The sequence below is a fragment of the Anabas testudineus genome, chromosome 9, assembly GCF_900324465.2.
Source record: "Anabas testudineus chromosome 9, fAnaTes1.2, whole genome shotgun sequence".
Lineage (NCBI taxonomy): Eukaryota > Metazoa > Chordata > Actinopteri > Anabantiformes > Anabantidae > Anabas > Anabas testudineus.
Window position 1 is genome coordinate 21,409,270 of NC_046618.1, and position 17,719 is coordinate 21,426,988.

The 17,719-nt window shown below is 42.1% G+C and overlaps 1 protein-coding gene across 4 annotated transcripts in view; it reads left to right on the forward strand.

The window, feature by feature from the left end:
• The window catches only part of kank1a (KN motif and ankyrin repeat domains 1a), a 47,108-nt gene extending 29,469 nt beyond the window's left edge, over positions 1 to 17,639 (forward strand). For all 4 annotated transcript variants that reach the window (XM_026343642.2, XM_026343645.2, XM_026343643.2 and 1 more), the window contains 10 exons: positions 6,472 to 9,123; positions 10,635 to 10,811; positions 11,970 to 12,078; positions 12,250 to 12,486; positions 13,031 to 13,118; positions 13,569 to 13,788; positions 14,990 to 15,132; positions 15,802 to 16,002; positions 16,503 to 16,601; positions 16,720 to 17,639. In XM_026343642.2, the coding sequence (XP_026199427.1) occupies positions 6,472 to 9,123; positions 10,635 to 10,811; positions 11,970 to 12,078; positions 12,250 to 12,486; positions 13,031 to 13,118; positions 13,569 to 13,788; positions 14,990 to 15,132; positions 15,802 to 16,002; positions 16,503 to 16,601; positions 16,720 to 16,782 (3,989 nt within the window). In that variant the 3' untranslated portion in view covers positions 16,783 to 17,639. The remainder of the gene's footprint in view (positions 1 to 6,471; positions 9,124 to 10,634; positions 10,812 to 11,969; positions 12,079 to 12,249; positions 12,487 to 13,030; positions 13,119 to 13,568; positions 13,789 to 14,989; positions 15,133 to 15,801; positions 16,003 to 16,502; positions 16,602 to 16,719) is intronic.
• Positions 17,640 to 17,719: the final 80 nt, after the last annotated feature.

The following is a 17,719-nucleotide window of genomic DNA, read 5'->3' on the forward strand; positions in this document are numbered from 1 at the left end:
TCAGAGATGATACCTTTTAGTGTGTAGATCTTCTTGAGAAAGATGTGTGGATTCACCTCAGAAGCTACAGACCATCAGAGTGTTTTGTTGTCGATTTTAAAAAGAATGTAAAAAATGCAGAGGAATGCTTTGCTAACGGTGCAAATCTCCTCCCCCAGAAAACTGTAAAAATAGCTTCACTGCAGTACTGGCAGTTAACATGCCAGAGTGGTCACCTGCTGCACCAAAAGAATTTCATGAAGACAGATGCTTAACCTCTAGTGTCGGGATGCTCAGATGCAAACAGAAAACTACTAAAAATTGGGCAGGATTCACTCTAAACTGTTTTAAATCAGAGGTTGAGATGTTAGTTTAACGTTATCTCAGCTGCCTTTGCAAGTGCAAATGATCTGGAGGTGGAAAATAATGTGGGCATTTACCACGCATGCAGAGTCTAATCAAGTTTAGATGCACTATGGGAACTATAGAGTCCTTTATTTTTAGGGAGACTCTTGTGACTACTACGACCTGCAAGGTGAGGAACACACAAGGTTGTTTGTTTCTATTTGTTGCCGTCCTTGATTTGTAATTGATCATTTTAAAAACCCTTGGTTCAATGGAAAACAATGACACATTATGAGTTAATTATTTCCTATAAAGCAACATGTAAACACACAAGCAATAACCATTTTTATTTATGTTGAATTCAGTTTTGTTAGAGACATAATTATAGGTGGTCGAAGGATGTTGTCCTGTTTATTTTTAAGACAGTTTGTGCGGTAATGCCTCTCGGATGAAATAAATGCCAAATGTGGGATGAGGGACGCCTCAGTGCATTGAGCAACAAGGCATCGAGCTCATATTTCAAATCAAACCTCAGCTGATCTCAATTTAACTTGAGTTATAGTCACTACACTGAGCTGCAGACCTGATACCACATTCTCAAAATACTATTCCATCACTGCACCAAAATCATCTTTTCAGTGAAAGGTTGGTCGTTTAAAACTTTTTTAAGAACCCTGCAGGGGCTGACTCATGTCTCAGAGCAGACCATAATGGCCTGACTCGAATGCCACCAGTCTATTGTGGACAGAAAACCCACAGCGCAGCAGTCACATTCGGACCAATGGTTTGACCCCCCTGCATTTCATTCTAATGCAGTGAACTGTTTTTCTGTCTTCAGCAGGAATGGACCCAGCTGCCTTATGAAATAGCCCACAGTCACTTTTCCTATTGTATTTGTGTTTACGTACAGTAAGTGCTGTGAGGTTATAACAGTGTGTGCCAATGGGGCAGAGCGCTGTGTCTTAACTAAACAGTGTAATGGTTTGTTTTATTCACGTTCTGACGGCTCTGGGCTCTTACACAGCAGTGAGCACTGAATTAATGCAGATCTGGCATGTTGAAGTGTGACTCTATTTCTTTGTGTGGTAATCAATCGTTGTCTGTGCTTTAAAACCAAGAATAAGTGAAATAGCAACAATAAAACACCTGATATCCACACCTCAGCTTACTCTTACTCCCAGTTTAAACACTCACAACCCCCCAAAACATGTCCAAAAGTACTAATCAGCCAGATATCATCTGGCTCACAGACTAAAACTTGCTGATGTTTCCTTTTCTTCGTATCTCCTAATGTTTTCATAATCAAAAAATGTTCCCATGTCGCCCATCTGTTCAGGACTTTTCTGTTTTGGACCATCTGTGAGAAAGTACTGAGATGGGAAAGGTTTTTCAAACTACCCCTGTGTTTGCAAAGGAAGCTTAAACATTTCCTCGAGTCTGCATCATCATGTCCAAAGTTAAGTTGTTGAATTTGGCACCGGCATCTGGCACAGCCCTGTGAGCTCAGGAGAAGCTAATAGATCACAGTAGGCAGCTCTGCCCCGTATTTCCAGCCTCGGTTTAGTTGGAAAACTGTGAGAAGGTGCAGCTTTATTGTACTTATTGATTGTTGTTTTGTTTTCTGATGGTGGCTACTGCAGTTTGAGGTGAGGATTAATCGTTGGCTCTACTTTTCATGTGAGTAATTAGTCATGTACAGCTCACAGACAGTGCCAGGAAATGCCAAACTTGCAAGAGGAAAGGGTGCGTAACCTGTAGATTTACCTCTGCACAGGCACTTGCGTCGTGCTTTGTTCTTACTTAGTATAATGCACTAAACTGAGTTACTTCAGTCTGTTATTTCTCTCTGCGGATGTGTATTAGATTTCTTGTTGATGGATTTTTTAGGTTTGTAAGGAAATATGTTTGTGGGCGTCAAAGAGAGGTGTAGTTTTTGACCATAAGTGATGGTCTGAATTTTTTATTTAAATTTTTTTATAAAGTGAAAATAAGGGAAAACTCAAAGCATCTTAAGATGTTTTCAAACCTATAGTTCATATAAATGCAGTCCTTTGTCAGATATTTAGAAGGCAGTGTATCATGTAGTTAGTCAAGGTCAAATTCAGTTTCTTCTCTGAGAAGCTGTAGGCAACTGTTCTGCATCCCAGAATGCAAGACTGAAACTTAAAGAGTTCTATACGCGTTGCATTTGGGTCAGAACGAGGTCAGATCACACTTGTTTGTGACCTGACTCCGACCACTTCCTCTCAGGGATCTCACTTCCCCCTTCAATTTCCATGAGCTCCAACCAAGCATCCAAAACAGACAAAATAATAATTTTAAAATCTGGTTTGCAGCCTGATCTAAGCAACACAATATTAATGTAATCCTGTTTTACACTGAGACAGCAGCAACAGAGCTACACTAATGTGAAAACAGATCACTGATATTCACTTGTGATAATTAAAGTAGGGGGACACTATAGTTACAAATTTACAAATAGTTCAAATATGGAGCATTAATTGTTTATTTCAAACCAAGAGACTTCTGTGCTCTTGTTGGATGACAAACAACTGGCAGACAGATTTAGACCACTGGTCTAATTTATTCTGTCTCTGAGGGTGCTGTGAATGTTAACAGGCTTTTGTCAGCTCTAAATTTAAACGTACAGAGCCAGAGCAAAAAAAGCCCGGCTTGTATATTTTGCACCAACATCAAGGCCCACACTGTCCTTCAGTGCAGTGTTTAAAGAGCAAACAGAGAAAATGAATAGGTTTAAGGTAACCAAATGGGTGTTGGAGAAAGGTTTCACTTGAATTTTAAATGAACTAATATTGTTAAAAAGCACAAAAAGAAAAATATCTTTATTGCTCAAGCAAACACATGTCCAGAGAGCCAATACTTAGATGTATTTAAATAGACTTTATGCAGAGCACATGTCTGTTAAACTGGAAATGGCTGAAACATGTGTCAGATCACTGTGTTGGTAAATTTGGCTACAGAGCAAAGTGTGAATAATTAGATTTTGGCTTCTTAGGATGTCGATGGATTCAGCTTCATTTAAAGAACAACTGTGTTCAATCAACACATGGTTTCTGTTAGAGCCTCTGGCCTGGAAATCATCTGTGACAGACGTGCAAGTAGCTGCTGGAAACATGCAAGTAAGAAATCGCTTTAGAGCTCATACAGAATATAGTGTTGGCTTTAAACTACAGCTAATGTTTGTATAAGATACATAACAGGGACTGGGAAAATGTGTGGAAAGCTCTGTGCTATTTTTTATTTTTTTTTATGTTGTAATTAAAACCCCTCCTGGTTGGTCAATTTAATCAGCTCCTGTTGAGTGAAAAGGGAAATTGATGCAAGTTGATTTTTATATTCTGCTACTTTGATTTTAATAGGGATTTCAGTTACTACATGCATAAAAAAACTAATAGAATTACAAAGTTTTCATTTTTTTTTATTTTTTTTTTATCCTTGTCATGTACTACAGAGAGCTTAGAGAGTGAAGTATAATCTAGGTGGAGATCACTTGAAATGTTGGCTAAATACTAGTGGTATTTCGTCGTTTTGGTGGAGCTCAATTTGGGAAAGTTTCAGGGGATTGGTTCATCTACAAAAAATGCCTCATTCTAACCATCGAGTTTTAGTCACAAATGGCTGAAGAAGCTTTTAAAAATGACACACATCTTGCTGTGTCCCATAGTTTTAACAGTTACTGTATGTTTAAAAAAGCAACACTGATCTGCAGATAATTCTGCAGATCAGTGTTGCTGTTGTGTAACCCCATTTAAAGTGACAATGCAACAGCTGTAGATAAGAGACGAGCTCTTGACTGTTGGCACCGTCACTGGAGCGTGACCTCTTCAGTTGTCCCGTGTTGATGAGGTCATCTCTCAGCTGTTGGGGGTCTCTGCAGGACCAGAGAGCCGCCTGTCACTCCTGTGTACGTGTATGTGTGTGACATGGCCAGTCAGCGCTCAGGAACCCTGTGCCAGAAGGGAGTCCTCCAAACCAGACAGCACAAGACCATGACTGTGCTGCTATACAGAGTTTATTTATACCAGGGGGAAAAAAAAAAACAGCATATCCTTTTTTTTTTAGGGTGGCACAGGAGAAAACACAGACAGAGCTTTGTCTTTAAAAAAGCACTCTTTTAAATGCCTGGTATAAAATTCAACATTACTTCCTAACAATAAAGCAAAACAGATTTATTTACTCATATAAATTCATAACTGTAAAAGCTGGACTTTAAAGCGTAAAACAACAGTCCTTATAATTTGTCAGGCAACAGGAGATACATTAATACAACAGGAAACTTGATTTCTGCTTATTAATGATTTATCAAGGGAATTTAAAATATGTTGTTTCAAGGTTCTTAAATGTGTGAACTTGCTGCTATTTTATGTTTTAAGTAACTGCAAATTGGATAAGATCACCAAGGATCTCTGTTACTTTCCCACAGGTTTTCCATAATAACTGATTATCTAAATAATCAACCATTTAATCAAAAGTTAAAATAATATTTAGTTGGAGCCTTTCGTGACAGTAAAGTAAGGGTTATGTTCTGTTAAAGTTTTATTGTAAAGCCTCAGTTTAATTTTATCATGTGTAAACTGTTAAAGTAAAAATCATTTAGGTTCCCAAGACATTACTCTGGGAAATTCTACCACTAAACATCAACAGTTGTTAATAAAATGACAAAAATGCTAGTAGATCTGCTTGATATAAGACTTAACTTCTTAAAAATGAGAGTTTGATTTCTACATAAATATGTAGTTATGAAACTTTGATTGACTGATAAACAACTTTAATTTAGTCAAAGTGGATGTTGTGCAAAGTTTGACACAGTAACTAAGCTTTTTGTCTTGAGAACAGGCTTTTATTGTCATGAGCTCCACTGAATAACAGGACTCTTATTTGGGTAGGGAAGCGCCTGGTCCAGAGCCTCACGGGATTGGAGGAGGCAGCAGTCCAATAGTGCGCCAGAGCAGTGCTGTGCTTAGTTTACACCAATAGTGAAGTTTTTTTCCCCTTATGGAGAGAGGATTGAGAAAGAGCACAGAGTGAAGAGAAATAGCAGTTCTGCAGCTAACAGTCTGGTCTCAGGACAGTTTATCTGGTACCATAAGGGAGGAGAAGAAGAAAAAGTCAAAATGAAGAAAGTTCACTTGGACTGAGGTGAGTGAAGCATAAACAACAAGGCGGTGAGGTTTTAGTGGTAGATTTAGCCTTGTAACTCCCTCCTCTGTTGCAGCTGAATGGAAAAGATTGACGGGAGAAGTTGCTGGAGCTGGGCGGACTGGAAAGGAAGAGCAGGGCTGTTTTATTTCAAGCCTGTGTTTGCTTTAGTCTGTGAGAGTTCCAGGCATACCAAGAACAAGACACTGTATTTAGCCAACACAGTGTGAGTGTAGTGGACTCTTGTAATGGTCTGGGAAGCGGAGTGGCTCCACAGATCTGACGGAGGGTGTTTTGAATTGAATGTGTGGAGTTTGAACTTTGACTTAAGCAGCTTTGATTAATGTGAACAAAGTGTAGAAACTCTGAAAAAAATCACGGTAGCATTCTATTGTATTTTAAATATGTGATCAAATCTTGTTAGTTTATGTTTTCATTTTATTTCTGTAAATTGTACATTTTGTATTGTTGAAATCGAGGATGGATTTTGGACTAGAAAGTATTGACATGTCTCATTGACCCCTTTGACTATGTGTTATCCAAGCTTTGTAAACAACAGGCTGTTTATCTGTCTCAAACTTTGTACTCATACAGTTTGGTTTCCTCAAACCTCAACAGGATAAATTAAACGAGGACAACTTGTAGAATGTTTGGTTGTTTGTATTTTGACACTTTCTAATTTTTGTTTGCGTCACAGTTAGTTGGATCATGCATAGTTTTGGGCTGACGTGAACCACCCCTATGCCAAAATGATTATCACTCATGTTTATCCAACAACGTTGTGAGAAACCCGAGACATGTTTGTACTTGCACTGTCAAATTATGGCTGTTGTCAGTGGCTGAGGAAACACTTTGCACTTCACCTGACACTTGTGCTGTTTCAGTCTTTCTTTTTGTCAAGAAATCGGTTTACAGAATACTAAAATTAGCCTTGAATTGTTAATGTATTTCTTGTCTAATACTGTGTTCTTGTGGCTGCTCTTTCAGATAGAGGACAAAGATGCCCAAGCACAGAAGACGATAAGGACACTGTGGCCCCCTACTATGTTGAAACTCCCTATGGTTATCAGTTAGACCTGGATTTCCTCAAATATGTCGACGACATTGAGAGGGGTAACACCATTAAGAAGCTGAGTATCCAGAGGAAGCCCAAAGTGACCAAACCCTTGGCGGGGCCTCGGGGCAGCACTCAGGCTGAATGGACCTCCACAGACTCCCTGTCCTCCTCCAACAGCGATGACAAGCAGTCCCCGGTCTTCTTCACCTCCAGAACCTCAGTTGCTGCCCCGCTCACCCCCACTATCTCTAAGGAGACCTGTGAAGTCCCATTGCAACAATCCTACTTGAGCATCACGGAGATAAAACCTCTCCTACCACCTCCTTCACCAAGGTTTGCCCCTCGTCACAACCCCCAAGTAGAGAAGACCCTTATGGAGACCCGTCGTCGACTTGAACAGGAGCGTCTGCTCATGCAGCCCCACGGCGAGCCTTCCATGCCCCGCCGCCGTCTGGCCAGCTTTGGTGGTATGGGCTCCAGCAGTTCGCTGTCCTCTTACTCGGGCTCCATTGCACCGAGCCAGATGTCCCCCGGCACCCATCAGCCTCTGCCCATCAACGGTCACCACCCCAATGGAGAGTATAATCTCTATTACCCACCATCGATGGGCAGCTCAATTCGCCACAGCCCCATGAGCTCTGGCATAGCCACGCCTGTGACAAATGTCAGTCCATTACACCTCCAGCAAATTCGGGAGCAAATGGTGGTAGCCCTCAAGAGGCTGAAAGAGCTGGAGGAGCAGGTGAAAACCATTCCTATCTTACAGGTCAAGATTGCTGTTCTGCAGGAGGAGAAAAGACAATTGGCTGCTCAGTCCAAAAATCAAGGTCCTAGTGGTTTCCGTAAGCGCTCCTACAGTGTAGGCAGTGCTGACCAAATGGAAAACCAGGGTCTCGTCCAAAAGGAACCTGAGCTGCATATTATGGAGCCTGAAGCCCAGCAACAGAGCGCTCAGCGACTGGAGGAGTTCAGGCGTCTGACTGCTGAGGTGCAAGCTCTAGAAAAGACGACACAGGACAGTAATATAACTGAATTTCAGCCTCACAGCTTCACACAAAACCAATCACAACAGAAGTCCATCGGCATAGTGACTGATGAAAATATGAACAACCTTCCTGCCTCTCAGAGGAGACTGAATAATGAACAATGTTTCCGTGATGCAGGAGTAGTGACGGAAAGGCATGAAATGCGCAGCACGTCAGTTAGCGTGACCGAGGCAATGCTGGGTATGACTAGTGAAGCTGAGAAAGAGATCGAGCTCCAACAGCAGACTATTGAAACACTGAAGGAGAAGATCTACCGCCTGGAGGTACAACTGAAAGAAACCACTCATCAGATGGAGATGGGAAAGCTAAAACTGGAGCTCCAAGCAGCTGGTGGGTCAAACAAGAAAAAAGCAGACAAAGGTCTGATGGCAAAGCCGGAGATGTACAATGCCTGCGTGGAGGCCAAAGTCCAGATGCGCAGCCAGGGAGTGGGTGACCATCTGCAGTTTAGCCATGCTAGCACAAATAAAACAGTACAATCCCACACTATCGGAGTGTCCTGCCAACCCAGTGTGCAGTGCATCGCCACAGGCCCAGATATCCCTATGGACCGGTGGGTGGTGCATGAGCGTGTGGAGGTCAAGGACCAGTGTGTAGGAAGGAGGGTGGAGACGTGCCATCAGCAGGTGGGCGTGGAGACGAATGTTTGTGAGGTGGGAGTTAACACGGAGGAGTCTGTGGACAGCTTGGCTCTCTGTAAACCCATGACAGAGCTGAGCAAAGAGTCGAGATCCGTTGGCTGTGGAGACTGTTCAGTTGATGTTATCATTAGTCCCATCAAGACACTGGTGTCGCAAGGAACTGACCCAGAACCTGTCACCAAATTGGACTCTGGTGTCATGGCTGCTCCGGAGTCAGCAACTCGGTACACCAACACCGAGACAGATGTTGCAAATAAGTCCACTAACACAAAAACCCCTCTCCTGACTGACTCCTTCACTGACATGGCGTTGACTACTTGTGACAAACACACCAACACGGCTGCGATTGAAACAAGGACGGTCGCTGCCGGGGAGGGCCTCGTCAAAGATGTTCACTCAGCAGCAAAGGTGCGATCAGTTGCTGTTGGAACCATTACAGATGTGGAGTCATTCCTTGGCAAATCAAGCTCAAGTAAAACCAAAGAATGTGGGGTGGGACCAGTTAGCATCCGTGATAATTTCTTGGTTGGCTTAAAAACTAGAAACATAGCATGTGGCCCCTCCCAGCCAGCTGCATCTGTTATAAACCACAATGGTGAGGAGATTGTGGAGGCTAAAGCAGAGCCTGCACCACTACAAGCTCAGGCCCAGGGGGGTGCTGGACTGGACCATTACATTGAGAGGGTGCAGAAGCTCCTGCAGGAGCAACAAATGCTGCTTGCAGAGAACTACAGCGAGCTGGCAGAAGCTTTTGGTCAGCCCCAGTCCCAGTTTGGATCCATCAACTGTCAGCTGGTCAATACGCTTTCGTCCATCAACTCAGTCATGAAGTACGGAAGTGCTGAGGACATCCTGAAGCTGCAGTCGGACAGTCAGACTGTGTGCTCAAAGAAAGGTGAGGGGTTTACCATATCCAGCACTGAGGATGCTGATGGTTCCACAGGCATGCTGCTAAAACATAAATGGCTCTTGGAAAGATCATGCCAGGCAATCACGGCATAGTTTCTGTGTTAGATAACAGAAAACGTACAACCAGACACACACATACAATATATCTTTCCTAAGCAAAGTAGCTGGCAAACACAAAGTCATGTATTTAGTGCCTAAGGGGGTGTTGAAGAGGGCTTGTTTTTGCTCTCTCTTCCATAGTTTATTGCACAATAGATTCAATCAGCTCCACATGTCCCTCTCTCTTTCTCTCTCATTACAACTGCTTTTTAAGGTACCCAGTAAGCTAAGACACTTAAAAGATTGCAGTTTTATCAGTGCATGCTGTCTTTATTTTACTCTGGGGTACATTACCTCAGTCACACTCTCACCACAGCCTTAAAGGTTCCAGCTGCATAACAAAAGTAGGAGGTGAAATTATCAAAATGGAATTTAATTAAAATGGAACAACTGACGGTATGTTTGACCAGTAGTACGCTGTGTATGCAAAAGATTTTATGTTTATATGGATATGAGGTGAAAAAAGATGTTGCAATAACAATGTAAATGGGTGTAAACTAGATTCAGTTTTTTTAATTATTATTTACTTTGTGTTTAAGGAGTTGTGTTTTGTTTTTAGGGAAATGTGCTTAAAATCATAATTTTAACACCCAGTGTGAAAGTTTAGGACTTCGTGCCAGCATAAGTTCTGCTGTAGTGTGGACGATCTGGAGTTGTTGGGTTGTGGCTGGAGCATTCACACACACATGGTCTAAAGAGGATCCTGATAGGATCAGACAGGCCAAAGTTATCTCTGACCCTGAAAAATGTGGAGGGGGCCTTGGCCAATAACCAACAATGAGCTCATTTCTTTTTGGGCGGCAGCAACGTCGCACCAATCAGCCACTTGTTTTTTTTGTGGACCGCCCTGCCTCCACTAACACCTCAGCACTGATGCTGATTCATGGCTCCTTCTGAGTTACATAACATGCATTCATGCTGGCTGGCAGATGAATGCAGGCCAATTGTCAGAGTGTGTGTGTGTGTGTGTGTGTGTGTGTGTGTGTGTGTGTGTGTGTGAGAGAGCGTGTTTCTGGTGATTTCAACATTTCAGTTTCGGTATAGATCTCAAGGTTCAGGTCTATCAGTGGTCGTGTCGACCGTGAACGAGCCCTTGTACATTTCAGTCTTTTCAATATAAATATATTGTTCGGAAAGATTCCAGTTAAAGAAATAAACACCCTTTGACAATCAAAATCACACTCTCTGCTGGGAGTTAGCGCAGATATTCACAAATGACTGATGTTAGTTTTAAACACTTGATCATATCATGTAGTGATATTCAAGATTCTTCTGTACCACAGACTAATAGTAGGTGGAGTACATTTATATTTTTCTGACAAATTAGACTGTGGGTCTCATTAAGGCCTCACGAATGATTTACATTTCTCATACCTTAATTTCCTTTTCCTTTTCTAGAGATCGCTCAGCAGCTGTGCTCCCAGTCTCTCTCTGTCCGGACCGAGCAGGCTCAGATGGAGTTGGCTTTATCGGGATTATCAACAGAAATACCTGCCACCACACCCACACAGCAGCAGATCAGTGCAGCTGAGCAGAAGAGCCGTATGGACCTGCAGATGTCTACAGCGCTACATGGTACGACTGCTAACACAACACCATTTTGTTTAAGTCAAAATTTTAAATGCCGAAGTGAGAGTCGAGTAAGAATCATAATTTTGCTGTCAGCAGTAACATTTTCAAAATCGTGTTTTTGTTGTGGAGGTGTTTTCCTTCAGTCTTTGGCAGTAAAACCCACATTTATATTATATACATTATATCCTGAAGATAACCAAAGATGTTTTAAAACGACACCGTAGCTTTCTAAACCAGACTCCACACAATTATAAACAGTTGTGCAAGGTTCCAAGCAGATGGTGCAAGTACGATAACAGATATTACAGCTATTTGTGTTTTTATTTTTTTTTTCTGTGAACTTAATTAAATGAGGTGGCTGTAATAATGACTTAAAAACAGATTTAAAAAATAAATATATATTTATATATGACCCAGAAGTGCATAACATCACCTCAGTACCATTTTCTTTGTGGGTTTCACATGTAGACTCCAGGCAACAAGCAAAACAACATCATCAGTCTGGATTCCTCCTGACGAGCTCCTCACGTTTCCACCTGTCAAAACACAGGAAACGTGCTGAACTGCTTTGTTGCTACTGAGTGTGTACGACCCGGTGTATACACATGCGTCTGCATGCATGTTTCTACATGAACACACACTTTCCCATTCACGCTCACGCTCTCTGTTGTACCCCAGAGCGGTAAAAGAGGCCCCTTCATCGGGACAAGTCTTGGCAGATGTGCCGAGTGCTCTGCCGCTCTCGCTGGTATTTTGGTTTTTGAAGCCTGTACTTAAAATGACTGAGATACTTCAGGGTTTAGGGCAACTTCCAGTCCCTCGCTGACAGATCTCTCTGTCATGAACATGAGACAGACGCTTCATGGCTACTGCTCATTCTGCCAAAGCTCTTGATCATGTCGGAGAAGTTTAGTGAAGCATTCAGGCGTTATCAGCCATTTGTAATGAGTCAGTGACCTCAGTGAGCTTGTTAACTTTTTAAAGTTGCAGAAGAGAAGAACTAATAGAACAAGCTACTAAAAAGACATATGAGACATCTTAATCCAAGAGAAACTGAAAGGCTGTTTTAATTTTGTCACCCAAAGAGTAAATGTTTTTCATTTTTACGGCTCTTTGTGATTAACTACAGAGGAATCATCTTGTGGTCTTTCTCTCCTTCAGGGCAGCCGTGCGGTCAGAACACCCTGAAATCCATCATGAAGAAGAAAGATGGGCGACCCGCCTCCAACGGCACCAAAAAGAACCTGCAGTTCGTCGGGGTGAATGGAGGGTGAGTGTAAAATATAATCAGAGGCTCCACTGTTTGTTCTCTAGTGAGTGTCGTGATTATTTAAATGCGTTTTAAGATGCTTGTTTGAGAATGGAGATGTTGTCATGTATTGGAGGTTCAAACATCTGATCCTTCACGTGTCTGTGCTTTTGTTGCCCCCTTATGGCCCAGGTATGAGACTACATCAAGTGACGACTCCAGCTCAGAAGACAGCAGCTCCTCTGGGTCGGATGAAGAGGAGGAGGACGAGGATGAGGAGAAGAAGAAGGAGTACGGAGAAAATGAGGAACACAAGAACAAGAACGTGGAGGGAAAGGGCACCAGGGAGGAGTTCCAGCCTGAGGGAGCAGAGGATGTGGATAAGAAGGACAATGGGGAAAGATCAGAGAAGCAGGAGACGAGAGTGAGGTGAGTTTAAAAAGCTCAGCTGGGGTGAAGATGTCAAGTGGGACCAATTTAGTTTGCGTTGTCCTGAACTTGTATTAGATAGACGTGTATTTTAAAGCAAGTGATCAGGAAGTTTAGGAGCTCTTTGTAAATGTGTATTTTTTTATAGATGTTTGTTCTGGGAGGATTTTCTTTTTAGAGGAATAACGTATGTTTTGTGTGTTCTCATGTCTATGGAGAGTAGAAGCTAATTTATCAAGGAGAAACTACACAATAATAGAATAGAATAAAATCTTTGTTCAGAGAGAGTAGATACTAGCTACTGTAGCTAAAAAATAATGCTAAATTATCACTTATACATTCAGAGTATAAACGAGGAGAACAGTTGGTACACAATCTGACAAAACAGATTTTATGTCAACCGTAAACATGGGATGCAAACATCTGACATGTTGTGATAAAGAAATGTTATTAGATAGGAAGCAAAGTAAACGCAGCAAACGGGATTCAAGTTAGTCAAATGTTAAAACAGTAACTTATGGTTGTGTTGGACCTTCATCCACAGATATGAGCTAAGTGAGAAGATGGTGGCTGCATGCAACGTTCTCAAAACTCACTTCAGTGATCCAAAGGCTGTGGGCAACAAAGATCTGGTATTGAGATTATTTTTTCTTTCTTAAACCACATGGTTCTTAATACTTTAATATATATATAAGATGGGTTATAACATTTAACAATATCCAAACAAAGACGTCTCTTTTTACTGGTCGTCACTATGTTTTCTTAGTGAAAAGATTTCCTCACCAAACCACTGTTGTGCAATCACTGTTGAGAAATGTTGAATTCCCACATGGAGTTTGGTCAATACTGATGTTTTACTGCCAAGTCAATCAGAAGACATGTTTGTACAGTGTAACCGGTTCAAATAGCTTTTCACTTTTTACATGGTTATAGCATATAATCCTGTGAATCTGAAACAGTTAATCGAATTAGTTAGAAGTTTATCAACTTCTATAGGATGAGGATTTGTTGCTTTACTCCTTACATAAATATATCTATATCAAAGACCAAACGATTAACTTAACTAAACAATTCTTCCTCAGAGAGCCTGTCTGAACACGGTGCAGCACGAGTGGTTCCGTGTCTCCAGCCAGAAGGCGGCGGTCGCGGTCATGGTCGAGGACTACCTGGGGGCCTTTGCTGCCATCTCCCCAGCTGTGCTCCGCCACATTGTCAACATGGCCGACGGCAACGGCAACACGGCGTTGCACTACAGCGTGTCACACTCCAACTTCCAGGTGGTGAAGAAGCTGCTGGATGCAGGTGAGAACAGCAGGATGAATTTTGTTTTCTTCTCTGTTGGTAAAATGTTTCACACCTTCCTAATCCGTCACGACACTGGGATTATCTCTGTCTTTCTTAAAATGCAGCCAAAGTTTGTTTTACTCCCCTGGCTAAAACATTCAGCCACTAGAAGCTTCTGTGTTCCTAAACTCTCCTCTCACATCCTCCTCTTAAAGAAACCAGTTCACTGCAAGAAGCCAACAGTAACTCCTGTAATGAAAGTAGAGTGATGACTTCCTCCACTTCTTATCTGATCACTGATCCAGATTGATCCTTGGCTCAGCGTTGTGCATTCTTCTTCTTCTTTTCCTTCTGCGTTGTTTGGAAACTAATGCAGTGTTCACGTTGACTCACATGAGAACAAATGGCCTTTCTGAGCAGAACAGCACCCCCACAAAATAACAGTACTGTATATGGTATGTGATACAAGTAGAGCCAAATAAGAGTGTGTCAAACTGAGGACGTGATGAACAGCACACATTGTTAGTTATGTGTGTTATTAATTATTAAACCAGGTACATTTGATATTTATACTTAATGTACAGCTCACTTTTCAGAAAGAAGAAGAGGCTCTAACTCGTGTGTTTTGAGTGACACAATGCAGAAACCCTTTAGGAACAGAAGGAACTTGTTTTGTAATGCACTTGAGCAAGTTCCCTCCACACCCACATGCAGCCCTCCTCCAAACATCCATGCTGTGACTTCTCTGAAGGCTCAATAGAGTGCGATGAGGTCCCGGCAGCTCGCTGCTCTAAAAGCTTTTTGTCTCCTCGTCCTTTTGTGTGACAGCATATCCACCCCCATGTTCCCATTGTAGCCTTTGTCTTCCCACCGTCCCAGTTCCTTAGACCTCTCCTCTCCTCTGTGGCGGAGCAGTCGCCCTGATACCCGCCTCACTCCTGACCAGACTCTCTTTGCCAAGACGAGGTTGGGTCTCTGAAAAGGCGGCTTGCAAAAAATGTAGGACGAGTTCTTGAAGGATGAGACAATGCATCATCCCAGGAGTCTGTGTCTGTGTTTGAAGTGTTTGAAGCATCCCGGGCCAAGTGTTGGTACATAGTGTTGTTGAGTGACAGCGGCGAAGGCGACAAGTCAATCACAGTCAGACCGTGTGAGTCCCACCAAGACCACCCGTGATTTCAAAGTATCCCCTCGGTGAAACATGATGTGTGTGTTTCAGATGTGTGTAACGTGAACCAGCAGAACAAGGCGGGGTACACGCCCATCATGCTCGCCGCGCTGGCCGCCGTGGAGACGCCCAAGGAAATGCGTATTGTTGAGGAGCTCTTCAGCAAGGGCGACGTCAACGCCCGAGCCAGCCAGGTGGGTGACTGGAGGTCAGAGGTCAGCAGGCAATGGCACACATAGTTTGGATCAGAACGACTTTGTTTACGAATTAAACGGGTTAAATCAGAAATAAAGTGAATATAAAAAGTTAAATGAATCAGAAACATGGTTCAAAATCAAAATACAAATGTTGAACTTAATAAACTGTATGTACTTTTTACTCTGTGGAAGGAAATGGTTGTACTTTGGTGCCACCAAGTGGTAAAGGAAGGTAACTATTTAATGTTTCAAAGGCAGGCGGCCTTCTTTAATCCAGTTAGTGCAAGATACAGCCAGGTTCTCATGTATGAATAATGATGCTTTATAATATTTAGAGGAAAGCTGTATTTTTTGGGGTTTTACATTTTAGTCCGACTACAAAATGTCAACTACAATATTCCAGAGCTCAGGGGTAATGTGATGTTTAAATCAGTCACATTTTAACGTAACAACTTTCAGTCATTGATAGAAAATAATTAGGCAGCAGCCTAAACTTAACTGTTATTTCTGAGAATTGTCTAGTTCTGCTTTTCCTAATATGAAATCTTTCTCTGTTCTTTCTTTGTTATATGATGATAAACTGAAGCTGAAGTGTTTAAGTCCAAATCTTAACTCCAGTCGAGTTCAATCTGATTCCTCTACTGTGCTGCTGCTGTTTTTTCCCAGGCTGGTCAGACGGGGCTGATGCTGGCGGTCAGTCACGGCAGGATGGACATGGTTCGGGCTCTTCTGGCCCACGGGGCCGACGTCAACATTCAGGACGACGAGGGCTCCACGGCGCTGATGTGCGCCAGCGAGCACGGGCACGTCGAGATCGTCAAACTCCTGCTTGCTCAACCTGGCTGTGACGCCACGCTCAGCGACAATGTGAGTACCGGTAACTCGGGGAGAAGGGAAGCAACTAATTTTAATGTCTACGTTTCACTGAAAAACTGACATGATGCAGCTGACAAAGCAACTAAAGTCTGTGGCTGCACATGGAAAACACTCTCAAACAAATATAAATGATGAGCCCTGTTTGTATTAGCCTTAAAAATAATGACCAGAAATACTTAATAGTTTGTTTAAGACATCTGGGCTGATAATTCCTGTAAAACTTTATGAAACATTATAAAAAGAATCTGGATTACAGGATAATTCACGACTTAAACTAAAATCCCACTGACAGAAACTCAGAGGAAACGACGTCTTAGTCCTTGTTTATTCTCCTCCTCTGGTCAGTTTCTGAAGTAACAGAGTACCTCTTCATGTTGTACTTGCGTACGGCACATACCCAGTTGATGTATATTAAGAAACAACTTTGTGATTTACTGACGAATCTCTAATTTCTCTGTCTTCTCTTTGTTCTTGTTGACTTCCTCCTTTAGGATGAGAGCAATGCTCTGTCCATAGCTCTGGAAGCAGGACACAAAGACATCGCAGTGTTGCTTTATGCACACGTCAACTTCTCCAAAGCCCAGTCACCAGTAAGAGTCCAGAGGCTTTTTAAAATGTTTTTGTGTGATACAGATGTTACAGAAACAAATATTAATGATCTGATTATCTTTAGTATGATTATTACGTTTCCATCTTCCTGTCTTCTAGGGAACGCCTCGCCTCGGCAGGAAGACGTCACCCAGTCCCACACGGAGGGGCATGTTCGATTAGTGGTCCCGCCTCTGCCCACAAACCCTGTGCTGCTATTGGTTCACGCTGAACGATGCCTTACCCACAGCTGGATAAGGGACACGATCCTGAGCACCAATCAAGTCATTCAACCACCCAACCAATGAGATTTCTTGTTTTATTTTAACTTTAAGTTCACGCTTGCCTCTGTCTCGAGCCCAAAGTGCCCTTCCATCACTGCATGAATGTAACCGGTGGACGCTTGGAGTGATCACAAACCACTGGAGTTCAGGCCAACACGGACACAAAGTCACCGACTAAACGTCACTTCTCCCTCTTCTCTCCATACTTTTCTTCTGTTTTTAAATTTGATCTCTTTTTAATTTCTAAAGCTCAATGTTGATCATTCGAGAACACGTTTGTGATTTCTTTTCTTTTCCTTTCTTATTTTTTAGACAGATGGAGAATAATCCAGCCCCGTTTGAGGAAATATCTCATGTATATATTGTTCTCCTCGACATCACACTGCACAACTCATGTGGATGAACGCATTAATGAATAGACGTGATCTAGACTGGAGAAATTGTACTTTTATACAAATCCTTTTTATCTATTTAAAAAGAAGAATCACAGTATTTTGAATATTTCCTATTACTACTTAACAATCGATGAAGTTATGTATTTATCAAAGTATAGTTTTTAATGCAGATATTATGTATTTCCTTGTACATACGGTGGTCGTTAGAGTTTAGTTATTCTCCTTTTTGTCTGTGTCCAAGTTCTTTCTCTCTCATGTGTAATATAAGCTCTTCTAGTATTCATCAAGGTACTGACGTTCATCTTCATATGAAGTGCCTGACACTTTGCCATATAATAATAAACGTTAATTAAAGAGTACAGATCAGCGTCTTCTCTTCACTGAGCCCAAACCGAAGTATTATGTGAATGTTTTAAGTCATTAAGTACAGCCACTGATGGA